The sequence below is a fragment of the Zosterops lateralis genome (genome assembly GCF_965231275.1).
Source record: "Zosterops lateralis genome assembly, chromosome: 2".
NCBI lineage: Eukaryota > Metazoa > Chordata > Aves > Passeriformes > Zosteropidae > Zosterops > Zosterops lateralis.
In genome coordinates this window covers 91,769,213-91,783,631 of record NC_139763.1, presented here as the reverse complement: position 1 = coordinate 91,783,631, position 14,419 = coordinate 91,769,213, and the positions used below count along the sequence as shown (strand labels likewise).

General features: G+C 40.4%; 1 protein-coding gene across 1 annotated transcript in view; it reads right to left on the bottom strand.

Annotated features, from left to right (window-relative positions):
- The window catches only part of GSK3B (glycogen synthase kinase 3 beta), a 145,137-nt gene that overhangs the window by 58,379 nt on the left and 72,339 nt on the right, over positions 1–14,419 (bottom strand). Inside the window, exon 3 of the mRNA XM_083855080.1 lies at positions 6,845–6,928. Within this exon, the coding sequence (XP_083711206.1) occupies positions 6,845–6,928 (84 nt within the window). The remainder of the gene's footprint in view (positions 1–6,844; positions 6,929–14,419) is intronic.

Here is a 14,419-nt window from a genome sequence, read left to right as displayed (position 1 = left end):
GCTATGCAAGGGTTCTCTCAAAAAGTGCCTGAGTGATATATCTTTGAGTTGGAAAGCAAGAAAATGCCTTTCAGCATTTTGTGCAGACTATGCCTTTTTTTGAGAGTGCATTATTTGAACACTAGAGTGTCAGCATGAGGTAAAATATGCCCTTCACCCTGACTTAGGCAGCTAGATTTAGACAACACACAAGGTTCAAAGTCACAGTTTCTGCCCTAGTTTAAAAAAAAAAAAAGTTATTTTACTTTTCTTAAAGCAACAACTAGCACACACTTCACATCCCTTTATCAAGCACCATGCAAGTCCCGCCTTCCTTCTCTTATCTTGAAGGCTGACACTGTATGTTAAAGATACAAAGACTTTGGACACACTTTCAAGACAAAGCAGGAATTTTTTAGCCTTCCTACTCTAACTAATGGGTAGACATGATACACAAGAAAAATATGAAAATGCAAAATATGTGCTAGCTGACCTTATTTGTATGAAGGAATGGTGACATCCAGTGGCCACGTATGTCTGTTTTTACTTGCAGTTTACAGCCACATCTATTTCAAACCAGAGCTTTGGCTGCCACCAAAATAAAGGGAGTGTAAGCCTAGAGATACAGTTGCAGTTTCACACAGATAAATCCAGGGCTGTAAGAACAGTTGAAGACTCAACTTCAGTGTTCAGAAAGATACCAATACTTTTTAATAGCACTGCAAATGTTGGGAAAAGTATCTCCTTTCCCAATCCCTCATTCTTTATGACAGGTTGAGAACTGAGAGCTGTCCCAAAATTTCTGTTCCTATGCTTACTTGCCAAAACTTATCAAATTGCTCTGTAATGCTCATTACTCTTCAGCAAAACACAGTCATGTTATGTGGGCAGGAACTGCCAAGTGGGTCAGCTGTGATGCCACCATAAGGCCAAAAGTCAACCCTCTCAAAAAAATTCCAATTTAAGAACTTTCTTTGGTCTTGTTTGAAGCCAGCTGGTTTACATTATCTACCTTTGATCACTGAAAGGGTAGATGTTCTTAGGTGATGAATGAAGACATTCTTTGTCAGAAAAAAAAAGGACATTTTCTGACCTAGCTTTCGCCTCCAAAGAGTGGCTACTGTAAAGGAAAAGGTCACACATTAAAATAATTTGGGAATCCCTGATGATTCTTGTTTATTTTATGCCCAGTGAAGTCCTTAAGCTTATAGATGTACTTCCAAGGAGAATTTCTATGAAGCTGGAAACACCTGCCCCACATGTAAAAGGCAGGACTGAGCTATCATCTTTGACATAAGTGATCTGTAGCTATTTGAACTGGCCATAAGCCTGTTGGAAGATGAAAATTAACAGATGATGTTCGGATCACTGGACTGCCCTGCACACCTCGTAAAGAAACAAAAAGAGTCTTTGGAGATCCACTGTTTTCTTGACTGTTCACTACTTTCCAGAGTGAGTAGGAATTTCTAAATCAGGATATATCCATGACAAAAAGCTAGGAAGACAACAGACAATAATAGTTCAAACTACGAGGCTGCCTCAGGACAAACATCACAAGCTGCCTCCCTAATGGCAATCCAACGCTGGGAAGATGAGAGCAGCAGCCAGAGTTGGCAGAGGAATGACTTGAGAACAGAAGGGCGACCAACCACACGTACTGGAGGCTCACTGGCCTACAGAGAAATCTGAGCTTCCTATTTTCGCCGCATGCACATCCCACACTAAGGATCTAGCCACTGCTGCCTACTCTGCTCTTGTGAAGGCCTACCACAGGCAGACAAAACTGCTATTTCTAATAACAAAACCTACTCAAAACCAGAGACTGCTCACGACTACAACCAAGGAAATTCCCAGCCTGTTGCGAGCCCCAGCAGCAGTAACTGATAATCATTACATGATGACTGGTGCCCTTTGTGAAATGAGCTTGGCAGGCCTCAGGCAAGGACTACAGAGATACCAACATCACAAAACTCCTCATAATTGGCATTAATTGCTTCTTTGTTGACAACACACAAGATCTGCCAGGGACTGAATGAATGGTAGTTACTAAATTCATCTCTAGTGATGGCCCTTCAGCACATTACTAGGCTGGTGCAAAACAATCACAGAGACTGTCAGGGCAAAACTGGGCTCAAGGCTCTGTTAATTGCCCTTCTTACACAGCAATTTTTTTTTTTTTTCAACTTCAATTAAGAAACCAAATGGTTCCCATTGTAACAGGAACAGACTGGATGGTTCTTACATTAGGACTCATCTGAACACGCCTGTAAGAAACAGGGTGATGTTCATGCCTCCCTGAAGGTGGAGGATATAACAGGGATGAAATGTGCAAATCAGACAGTTGCCCCCTTCTTCCAAACTTCTTCACTGCCGTTTAATCCAGGGCTGCCAAAGCACACGAGATACACGCTGAGCTGCATGGGCACTATCTCCTGCATGTTTATTTTAAACTTCAGCCTAAGTCTATGGGAGTAAATTTCCATCCTGAGTCTTCATGGACTTTTGGCTACGTGCCCTTATAGCTAAGGCTAAATAAGACCTGACATCAATTAGAGCATGCAGAAGGGCCAGCTCAGCCTCCAAAAAAGCATCAGCATATTGCCTGTTTGTGATCTCCCTCTTGCTTCCATTTTTGCTTTGACTCCTCTGAATACTGAGCCACCTTAAGGAGGAAAAACTAAAGGACATAACCACAGGTGCAATTACTCAGTAAAAAATTGTATTTACTTTGATTTGATGCAGAAACAAATTCCTCCAGTAACTTTTCATCTTCTTTTGGACACAGATATGGATCAATCAGTCTATTCGACACTCTGAAGTATCCATACAAGAAAACCTGACAGTTATGAAATGCCACAAAGATCTAACCAGAAATAGAGGGGATAAAAAAAGGCAGAATTGGGAACTCATTTCAGATTTTACACAGCTGAGTGAATTTACTTGACAACCACTGATTTAAGAAGTTAGGTCATTCTATAAAACATCAGGGAATACTCTTAGCAAAGGAGTCAGAGGAATTATTTCCTATATTCACATTTGCCCTGCCTGGGAACATAGCTTGAAAGATGCTCAGCAGAATTAGGCTAGAAAGGACAGGTGGTAAGACCATCTCCCCCTGCAAAAGCAAATCAAGACCTTGTTGTATTGTTGTATCATGCTAAATGCAAAAAAATCCTGAAACAAAGGAAATGTGGCAAAAATCAACCCTGAAATATACTTTCTCCTAATACAGTCTGATCTGCAGTGGAAAGCTGACAGGCAAACCAGGTATCTTGTTCAAGATCTTATCCTAAGGCATAATACCAAAGCTATCAAACAGTAGAGCTGGCTAGTCCTAAAATCCAGCTCATTTTCTCCAAGAATTACCTAGAAAACCATAAATCACAGAAATACAGGACGGAAAAGTCTTTCACCAGGAGAAGCTTTCATACACAATTCAACCCATTATTTGGTTGTTTTTTCTTTCCCTCTGGCTCATTCCACTAGATATAATTACACATTTTAGATTACTGAAAAGCACATTACAGCTATAAAAGTCACTGCTCTGCTATTAGGTATCTCATACAGCCTCAAAAGAAGAAAGAATCAGAATCTACTCTGGCAAATTCATTAATGAAGAGGCTTTTGAAAAAACTGGGTTATCCAACAAGTCTGACAAATGCCTGTAAACTTTCAAAAAGAATGAATCAAGGAGGAAATAGTTTATAGAAACAACTTGAATGCCAAGCCTGTCAACTGTCATCTTAATATAAATTACATCCCTTCTTTGAGCTCTTTTAGACTAGAAATCATTAGTCAAACATGATTAATACTTAGTACTCAGAAAAACTTTTTATATCTATATATACACATCAAGGTATAAATACGTGTGCATGTATATATATATACACACACACACACACATACACACTTGGCTATATAAAGGCAATATAAATTCAAAGATGCTCAGACAAGAGGGAGTCACCCAGTCACAGAAAAGAAAGGAGAAGAAATCAGTCAAAGCCATGCTTAATACAGGATTTTCATGCTGCTAAGGCTTGATGGCTTTTGTCAAAAGCAGGAAAGAAGTTTAAGCAAATCGGAGATATAAAAAAGAGAGTTCATCACAAGGAGAAAGATAAGATAGGGAGCTCAAACCCTTCAACCAGTTCCACATAGCCTGCAGAAACAGCCAAAGGAGAGCTCCAAATCTCTACAAACTAGCACTAGAACTTGGACACAGCTAAGGAATGGTCTCACTAGCAAGTGGTTTTTAGACTTGTTTTTCTGTTTGATACTTTTCCAGTGTTCCAGTCAAGAATGAAACCTCCTGTTTTGCTAGAATGAAGCCAGTTTTAAGGTTCCCCAGGGTCTAGAAATACCCTAGCAATTGAAATGAGCTACAGTGACTGTTGGGCACATGGCTTTCAAAGAGTGCCAGTCTGATTAGATATGGAAAAATCCTTTGAGGTATCGCTATTTCGAGACAGATTTAAGCTTCTTGGACATTGGCAAAAAAAATAAAACAAACAAACAAAAAACCCAAACCAACGAAAAAACAACAAACAAACAAAAAACCCCAGCAAAACCCAAAAGAAAACCAAATTTTAAAGAACCCCAAAAAACCAGAAGTCTCTGTGCTTAGAGATGCTGGTGTCAGGCACCAGGGAAGAAGTCCAAGGAACAGGTGGAGTGAACACAGTGGCATGAAAATCTGTATGCAAAAGAATGCTTGATATGGAAGTATCAAAATTTCATTAAAGAGGTCAACAGTGTAAGAATGACCTCTGACACTTTTCCATCACTGCTGGACTTGAGTTAATTATCACAAACATAGATTAATGGCAGAGGATCATCAAGTTCTTCACAAAGACAATTAACAATTACAAGCCCAACTCATCACTACATCACTACATTTTCTGCTACACAGTTCTTGGATTTTTATATTACTCTTCCCAATGGATTTGGCTTCAATGATCAGTTTATAGAAACCTGAGGGGACATACCATTTATATCTGCAACTGCTTCCTACAAATCCTTCCTAGTTACCAGATGGGACATTACACTTTTCTCCCCTCTCCACTCCCTAAACAGACAGTTTGATTACAAAGGTAATATGAAAAAAAACATGTTATTGCTTTCCCAAACTGACAGAAGCATGGGGGAAAAAAAAAGTTCTCCTTCCTTGCCACATGAACCTCAGCATCATTTAAAGACTTCCAAAAGAGTTTTTCTCAAGTTGCTGTTACACAAAAGCTCCTGAGACAGTGTTCTGGGCAGTTTTAATACTCCACAGTTTGCAGGAGGTTTTTGAAAGCCATTAGATAAGGCAGTTGTCTTCTGTTCATCCAGGAAATTCTACTTCACACCAGTCAAGTTAAAAGCTGTTTAAAAAACCCAACCAAACAACCAAGAAAAAATCCAAACCCAAGCCCTCCTTCACAGTATTTCCCTTTTTGTACTCATGCTGCTTGAGGAATTTCTGTTTATGAACAAAATACAGCTTAAAAAAAGACACTGCACTACCAATAAAAACAGACACAGCTTGTTAGGACCAGCCAAGGGCAAGGAAGGAAAGGGGAGGTTGATCAAAAAAGTAATTTACAACTCCTAAATTATATTTCTCCTTGAATGCTGTAGTTTTACGAGCTTTCTATAGGCAGAGGCAAAGTGCAGGGTCAGGTCCCCCACAGAACACCTCTCAGGTAACAGCAGATCTCCAGTTGTTCCCCCGTACACTGCACAAGACAAAAGCTACTTATGCTGGAGATGTCAGCTCCTTTTCTGGCTCCACAGACCATGAAATGGGTGGGATGCCTCTCCCAGTCTGCTGACCAACTTCATGAACCTACAGCTAAAGAGCCTGCCACTACCTATCAGCTCTCATATACAGCCCTTTATAGCACTGTGGACAAGTGTATCAGCATCTGAAGACAACCAAGGATCCAATCTGTCTTAAAAAAATGAAAAAGTACTGGCAGCATTTATATAAATTATCTAAAAATTATATAGATATGTGTAACAATATAGAGATCAGAGAAAATTCAGAAGGTCATCTATCTCATTTCCCAACGTCACAGCTTACATTAACCCCCACACAGACCACAATGACTTTGTTTTTACTCCATGGATGATCCTGCTTTAAGGATAAGGTTGGATCAGATGCCATCTTGAAGTCCATTTCATCCTGAATTCTCCTATGATTTGTAAAATGCTGATACATACTTAGATAAGAAATACATTATAATTTCACATTAAAACTAAACCATTGTAACCCCTTGGCAAAAAAAACCAAGAAACTTTTAAACCTGAACTGAACGAAAACAAATGTCAGTATCTGCTTCTTGAGAGTTATTAAATTTGCTCTTTCTTCTGGAGCACAAACATTCTGACAAATGTTACAATCACATGATCATGTATTATTCTTTCCTCTGGGCTCTGAAACTCAGCCTGCATCTGGAACAGATGCACAAGGAAGGGGGACAGAAGCACACAAAGACTGGTTCTGGGAAAAGTCACATAAATGCTTTAAATCTAAAATGCTTAACCCTGAATCCTAGAAAACACATACATCTGCACATATAGAAAGGCAGTGCTAGAACACATAAACAAAGCCCAGCTGTGATCCAGTAAATTAAGAAAGAGGCAGTGCATATGCAAATCTGCTGCAGTCTTGTTGTATTTTTAGTGTAACACTACTCCTTACGGACCACACACTTCTGTACTGAAAAACATCTGTTCCAGGAAGACCTGGTGGGTGCCATTATAGCATTTGCTCAGTGTTACGTGTCTAATATCTTCACATTTCTGTCTGCAGACATTCAGACAGCCCAGTTATACTCCAGACAGTAACCAGGACACATCCCTTTTTGTGTTTTGTTCTTACCTTCTCTCCACTGGAGTAGAAGAAGTAACGCAATCGGACAATGTTACAATGATCCAACTTTCTCATAATCTGGAGCTCTCTGTTCTGAAACAAGAGAAAAGCAAACAATTAGAAAAAAACTTCCTGTGGAAAAAGGTATCATGGTGAACACTTCAACATACAGGTACAGAAGTTGACAAACTGAAGAACAACTAAGTTGGAAAGAGGAAACAGCTTTCACAATAAATAATACTAATATACACAATAATTTCAATATACAATACAATATACAATACTAATTTCACAATAAATAATACTAATAAATAAATACTAATAAATACTTTATTAGTATTTATTGCAATTGCTTTATTATTGAGAATATTGCCAACTTTGACTGCATTTTCTCTCTAAAATAAACATCCACAAATCCATCGTGTAATTCAAAAATTACCTATTTGCATTATCAAAGGGTCAGTGTTTAAGGCAAGAAGACATTAACTTTTCATTTTTATTTTCTGATCTTATAATAATACAATGTATCAACCAGACCGATAGAAAGCCTATCCCCTTTGAATACTGTAAAAATAATGCAAGCATTGTTAAACCAAATAACATTTCCACCTACATGCCCACCCTTTTCTGCAGTGCAAGAGGTTTCTAACAAAAGATCTTTTCCTCTACCATTCTTTTTACAATACCAACAAAAAAGACCTGAAATTGACCAGGTAACTCAATTTCCACTCTTGTTCAACCAAGGTTAAACCAGTTTAGACAGAAAGAATAACAGCATTATTTTCCCATTTTATATCAACCTGAAAAAGCTGTTAAAATAAAATCAGTTCATCACATGCATGATAAATTGGGAACTTTACTGCAATATCCGCTGCATAAATGAGGCCTGAACAAATGAAGGCTCTTACAGCCCGGCAGGTAAAAACAAATGAAGTTTTGAAATACAGGTATGAGTAAAAACAAGCAAGTAAAATTAGCACAGCTATGTTTGTCACACTTCATTCCACAGCTGTTGCTACAATACTTTTTTCCTCTAGTCACATTTACACATCGCTGTTTTTCCTTTCTCAATTAATACGCAATCTGCAGCTACAAAAATAGAAGGTATTCCACTTTTTACTTTGATCATGGAATTGCTAATCATAGATCCTAAACTAGCAAGAACTAATACACCAGACTAATTCATTGGTCTTTATTAGCATCATTAACTCTGGCCAAGTTTAGGAATATTTGGGAAGAGAACTCTTCAGCCACCACACATTCTCACACTTACATGCACAATGATAACACCCACTTTGTGCAGTGCTGCTGTCAAAACAATAATTTCAGACTCTCTGTTATCTGAGGGTCAAATACGGTGCCTGTCACTGCAATGAATTGTTAAGGAACTCCAGAAGAACCACTCAGAGCTTCTAATGTGAACACAGCTACAAACTCTGCTCCTAATTCCTCTAAGCCATGTAGCCTCAAAAAAAAAGAGGTGCTACATAAGATGCAGTACCACTAATCCTATCAACCCTGCCACCCGCTGACTGAAAAAATACTTCAGTATTAGCCAGCTCTTTACAAACACGAGCGACATCTCACACAGTTATCAGCTGGCAATTACCCAGCCAGTAGTAAAGAAAAAGCAAGTCCCTCCATGAGCCTTCCCGGCTTCTGAACAGATTAAAGCTTAAGACCATTTGGTGTATACCAAGAGACAGGCCTATTCTATACTGGAAGATGAAGAGAGAAAGTAAGATAAAGCAAGGAGAGACCTGTGAGGCTTTCATGTAGCTCCTGAAATCTTATGGAGTGAATTTGTGAAAAAGAAATACAGGCCTCACCACATAACCCTCACATCTCATAGAGTAAAGCATTCTCCTGGTAGGAACAGGAGCTCACAACTTACTCATTCTTTATTAAATCCGATAGAAAAATGTCAATTTTGGGAGTCATGGCTGGGTTCCTGTGCTGCATAGCACAGTTCAAACTTCAGATCAACAGAATCCCATTCCTCTTGTCTTGTCCAAACCACTGCTGGCCATGGGGTATCTCCCTGGACCTTACAACATGGGGCAGATTTCAACTAGTGAGTCAAAGCAGGGATGGCTCTAGATCCCATTGGTTACAGAATCACCTATTATGACAGAAAATTATTTTCTCCTGTTGGCTTTTATGGCATTTAACAGTGTTAGTATAGGACTAGACTTAACATTGCAGGTTCTAGCACCTCAGCTGAATCCCACTGGCATCTCATAGCCCAGCATACAGGAAGTTCTTCCCTTTCTCCTACTGACAGTGAGATGGGAATAATACTTTTTATCTCATGGATTTACTGGAAGAAACATGAACATGCTAAGTATTAATGTGAAAATATAATTTTGGTAATATCTCTACTAGCTTCTTAAAATACCCGTCCTTACTCTAAGTCAGGTTATCACTTCGTGTTCTTTAGATAGTGTGTACATGCTGATTGGATACACTGGAAAAAAGAAATCAGCAGAAGTTATTCTAATGCTAGGCTGGTTATATTTATACTCTGGTATCTCATCCTAGCACAAGCATAGTTTCTGCCTACTGTGATGCCTTCCACTTTGATCCGTCTCCTTCGGCTCTCATCCTGACCATCTGCTGCAGCTGCACAAAGAGTGTTTCAAGAGGTGCTAATATCAGGGACAAGTCATAAACCAGTTACACAGTAACCTATATCTTGCATCCTGTGACTAGGCAGAAGGAGACATATCTAAACTGCAATCTTAGCCAAATAGTCACCTCAGCTATCTTAAAACCAAGCTGATTTCTAATCACCACTCCCTGGTGGAGTTAAAACTGGAAATACTTGAATAGTTGCAAAGCTCAAATTGGATATGGCAGGGGAACAGCTACTGATGTTTGTGTTCAAGAATTACTTCTTTCTCAGATGAATACTTCCAGTAGTCTCACTTTACCATTTACTTCCCTGTATACATCTTAAATAAGTAACAACCTTTTCACATTACAATGTGGGCTATTAAATACCAGTGCAGAATTGCATGGAGGGGAAGGGGAAATATCAGATTATAACCAAGGAACCTTGAGTGAAATGAACAGTGACGGATATCAGGCACCAAGTGCAAGAGACAAAACGCATGTCTAAAGATAATGCAAACTAAAATCATTACAAAACATACTGATGAGAAAGGCTGACAGTGCACATTCAAAATACAGGACAGATGAAACCTAAGGCTCATGCTTATCCTTAACTCATCATTTTTGTCTTCCAAGAAACAGGGATGCAAAGTCAAAGACTTGAAGAGGAGGAAGTTGTTTTACTTCCCTGTTCTCCCACCCATTCAACATGAAGGAAAAGGTTGAGTTTTCTAACTGAACAAGTGTACCAGGTCAGGTAAGCACCACAGAAAGCAATATTCTTCAGCACCAGCCTTGCCACAGGAAAGGACCCAGCAGACACCAGGTCCCACCAAAACGTGCCGCTGCGGCACACGTTCCTTTGAGGAGCCGCAAACCAAAGGGACTATGAACAGATTACTCAGCAATTTTTCTGCAGTTCAATTTCTTTATCTAAAATAGATTTCTTTATCCAGAAGGCAAAGGGTGCTGATGTAGACTGTTTTATGATCGGTGCATTTAAGCCCTTCACCTACTAATGAAGCAAATGCCATGTGACAAAACTCTGTCCGTCACTTATCAAGACAACTTTCCTAGACCAGACCGCCTCTTATCTGTTCATTATATTGAAGAAAACTGGCTGCTCATCAAGGTTAAAGATTTGGTTAAAGATTGCCAAGACATCAGATTTATAACTTCAAAGCACAGCCAATAAAGTTCATGCATGAAGATTCATGCCTTCTCTCCAAAGTTACATTCCCAATCCCTCAGAGCTGTGCTAAGGCTGCAGGTGATATGATACCACCAAAGCAAGGTCATTTCTGCCCTCACTACTGTAATCTGCTATTACAGAACAGGATAACCATTACTCCCTGCCACACACACTCCCTTTCCTCCCCATCCAGGGATCTCCAGTTTGCATTCATCGCTCCCAGCCTGATTCTCTGCCTTCTCCCTGCCTCATACCCTCCCTCATCCCCCTCTCCCACCCCGCTTCTTACAACAGGGGATAAAAAAAGAGAGATCATCAGAGATAAGGCTTTATGGACTTGCAAGTTCCTGAACTGGACTAGAGCAAATGAAGGTGAAAGGTTTTGTACAGCTCATGTCAGCATGACATTGTCAATGCACATCCAATGAAGTGAAGGAATATAACCTGGATCCAGCTCAGAAAAAAATTCCTCAGTTTTCTTAGCTGAAGGGCATAATGGGGTTTGATTTTTGTTTTTCTTTTGAATTACCTTTTTGAAGTCTCCAGCAAGGTTCTTTGAAGATTATGTTCAGTGCAGATGAAATGGGAGAAATTAGGAACTCATATTTTTGCTTTGTGTCACACCAAGGACACAACCTGATTATTTTAAACAGATGAAATTATGCATGTCTTGAACTTTTAGAGAAGATCTTTTAGATGGAAAGGCAGGATAAGCTACATTCTAATTCAACAAGTACCTTCAGCATCAGACTTCTTGCTTAAATCAAGTAGGACCAGCACCAAAGGTTAATGCTCATTTTTTGCACTTTTTAAAGTAATTGTTATTATTCTTGGTGTAATGCCTTCAAAGGATGAAGCTCAGTTCCTTGTGTTCTTCTATCGGATCGAAAACACAGGAAATGGAGCATAATTGCCTGAACTGTGGCATTATAGCTAGATGGAATCAGCTCAGGTAGATCTAAATTTCTCAGTATACACGCTATTCCTGCTTTTGCATATGTCATGTTTACTGTTTCCTCCTCTTCTCTGCTTCCACCATGTAATCTTCTCCATTTTACCACATTTCTTATCCTTCATAAAGGTCTTCCCACAATGAAAAACATGAAGAGAAAACCATGGACAAACTGGGGAAGAAACCAGTTTCCAGCAGGAAGCTTGAAGACAGTGATGAGGCAGCAGGCTTCTTTCCTCCCCCTGCTTCTTCCAGCTTCTACATCCAGAATGACTCATCACATCTACTCACCTTTACCTGTTGCTCTGCTAAGCCTGCCCTGAAAACAAGCTCAGGCTGAAACCTTGAGAGATTTGAAACATTTTTCATCCAGCAGCAAAAACCCTCCCTATTCTGACCCTCTCCCAGCACAAGAAAAAGGCTGGACTCTAAGCACAGGGCAGCAGGCACATGCTGAGAGGACCTGCAGTATGATCCTAGCCAGCTACACTTGATGCCTTTGCAGAAACAGCTGCTTGCACAACAGTGAAGCCATCCCTCCTAAAGTAAGCTTTGCAAAACTTACCAAAACAAAAAGACTTAAGACCACAGAGTATTGAAATAGCACCTTGCAGGTTACCAAGGGGTAGTGAGATCACAAACCCCAGCATATTTAGCACATTTTCGCTAATATTGTTACTAAAGCTCCAATCCTAGTATATGTGGTTTGTCCTAAGCTTAGTAGTCAGTCCACAAAATAAAAGCTGTACCATATCTTCTCTAAAAACTCCTGAAGTTGCCTGACCCGTTTTTCCAAAGACAGATTTGAAACTCCATCAATCACAAAAACATTGTCCTGCTGTCAGCAAAAGTATTACAGAAACTACTCTCACAGAACTGACTTTAACAGATATATGATAATTCAGGCATTTTACAGAATAAAGGCCAATTCCTACATCCATCTTGCCCCAATACATCACAAATACATCAGTGCTAGGAGGAAAAAGTACTGCAAAAGGGGCTAGACTACAGAAGCCTGGGCTGGGAATCTGTCCATGCTGGTCATCAATAGCTACCCACCCATATTAAGTCCACTTTTAAGGCAAGCAATTTAAAGCAGAGATAAATGTCAACAGGGATCACAGTTTTCCTCATTTACGTTTGAGGCGTGGATTAGGACAAAGCCCCAGTCTTGTCAGTCACGGCATATTTACAGCACCACCAGATATAATCTGGGGTGGTCTCCATTTTTAGCACACCTGTTAGTCTCAAACTCATGCAATCATGACCTTTAATCCAAAAACAGAGGACAATGCCAACAAACAAATGCTATCTATTAAATACCTGCACCTATGACATACCAAGAGCTGTAATGCCACAACATCCACCAGCCAGTTCCTGCTGTCCCATCCATGACAGTTAAATACTTGGAACCCACCAGGTCAGAAAATCCACATACCCTGTCCTGCTGCAACCTCTACCAATGTGTAACACATGCACATAAGCAGTTTTGAAGATTAGAAATGGTAGAAACACTTCAAATTTATAAGCCCAGAAGTCCCAGAAACATAGATCAAATACTAATTTATGTATTGCTGACGTTCTCAGATTCCCTAAGGAAAACAAAAAACAAAGAAACTAAACAAATTGGTGATAGCCATCAGCAGTTTACAGTTCAAATATAGAACTGCTGCTTTAAATACCCTCACCCTCCACCCCTTCCTTATATATCTTCCTGCTTGCCATTCACAGGCATCCCAAAGGGAAAACCCAGAGGCTAAATACCTACACAACATGAGAATAACAAGTGCATGTGCACTGTGCCACGCAAGGGGCATGAGCAGAGGAAGCTGCCAGGGGGTCCAAGACACAAAATGCTTATGTATGCATTTCTGTGCAACTCGGCACATTGTGGTTGCATCATGCTCTATTTTACTACACAACCAGAAGGAATCAAAGGCTCCAAACCCAGCTACATCTTGCTACCAAAACCCACAAAGCTGTTGCACCTTTCACTGTTTTTCATCCGGTAAAAATCTCATCATTAAGATGCTGAAGCACCAAATGACAGAGGCGCAGAGCGAGGCCGCACTGCAGAGCGTTCCTGACACACCGGCCTGCGAACACCCAGAACGAGTCAGGGGCACAAAACGCTTGTGTCAGCTGTATTCTGTCCAGAATTTATTACTGAGCACAGCAACCTTCAGCCTTGGCACGGGTACAGAGCAGGGCAAAAAGCCTCAGCTCTGAATGCGGCAGCAGCAGGCAGGGCCTGCCTGAAGGAGCCAGTGGGCAGAGTGTGCTGGGCTGGAGCTGGAGCCAGGCCAGGGCAAGCTGAAGGCACAGGGCTCAGGCAAGCGTAGGAGGGGCCACCAGCGCACTCCCAACCTGCAAACCTGTGATTTATTAGCAGATCGACTGAAATTAGAGAGCAGGCAGGGGCTGCAGGAGTCAAAAAATCTGCTTTAAACTAAAGATCTAGAATAACGAGCAAAACAAAAAGTCACACAGCTACCACATAGGTGGGCTCGATTTCATTAGCCCCGTCCGAAGTAGACAGATTTGAACCACAACCACACACTAATGAGTGAGCTTAGAGGCACAGTGGATGAAAATCTGAGCTACTAACACACACCTTGTTTTCACCCTATTAATTCCTTCTATTCTATTACTGCTCCCAATAAACTCAGGCATTACATCCCTTCTGAGGAAGGGACCACGTGCTCTCCAGTTCCTAATTCTTCCCCTAGGCAGTCAGCAATGGCAAGTGCTGTATTATGTCATCTCCAGGCTGCTCTTTCCAACACAGAACACAGTCCTTAAGCAGACAACTTGATCTTCATACAGC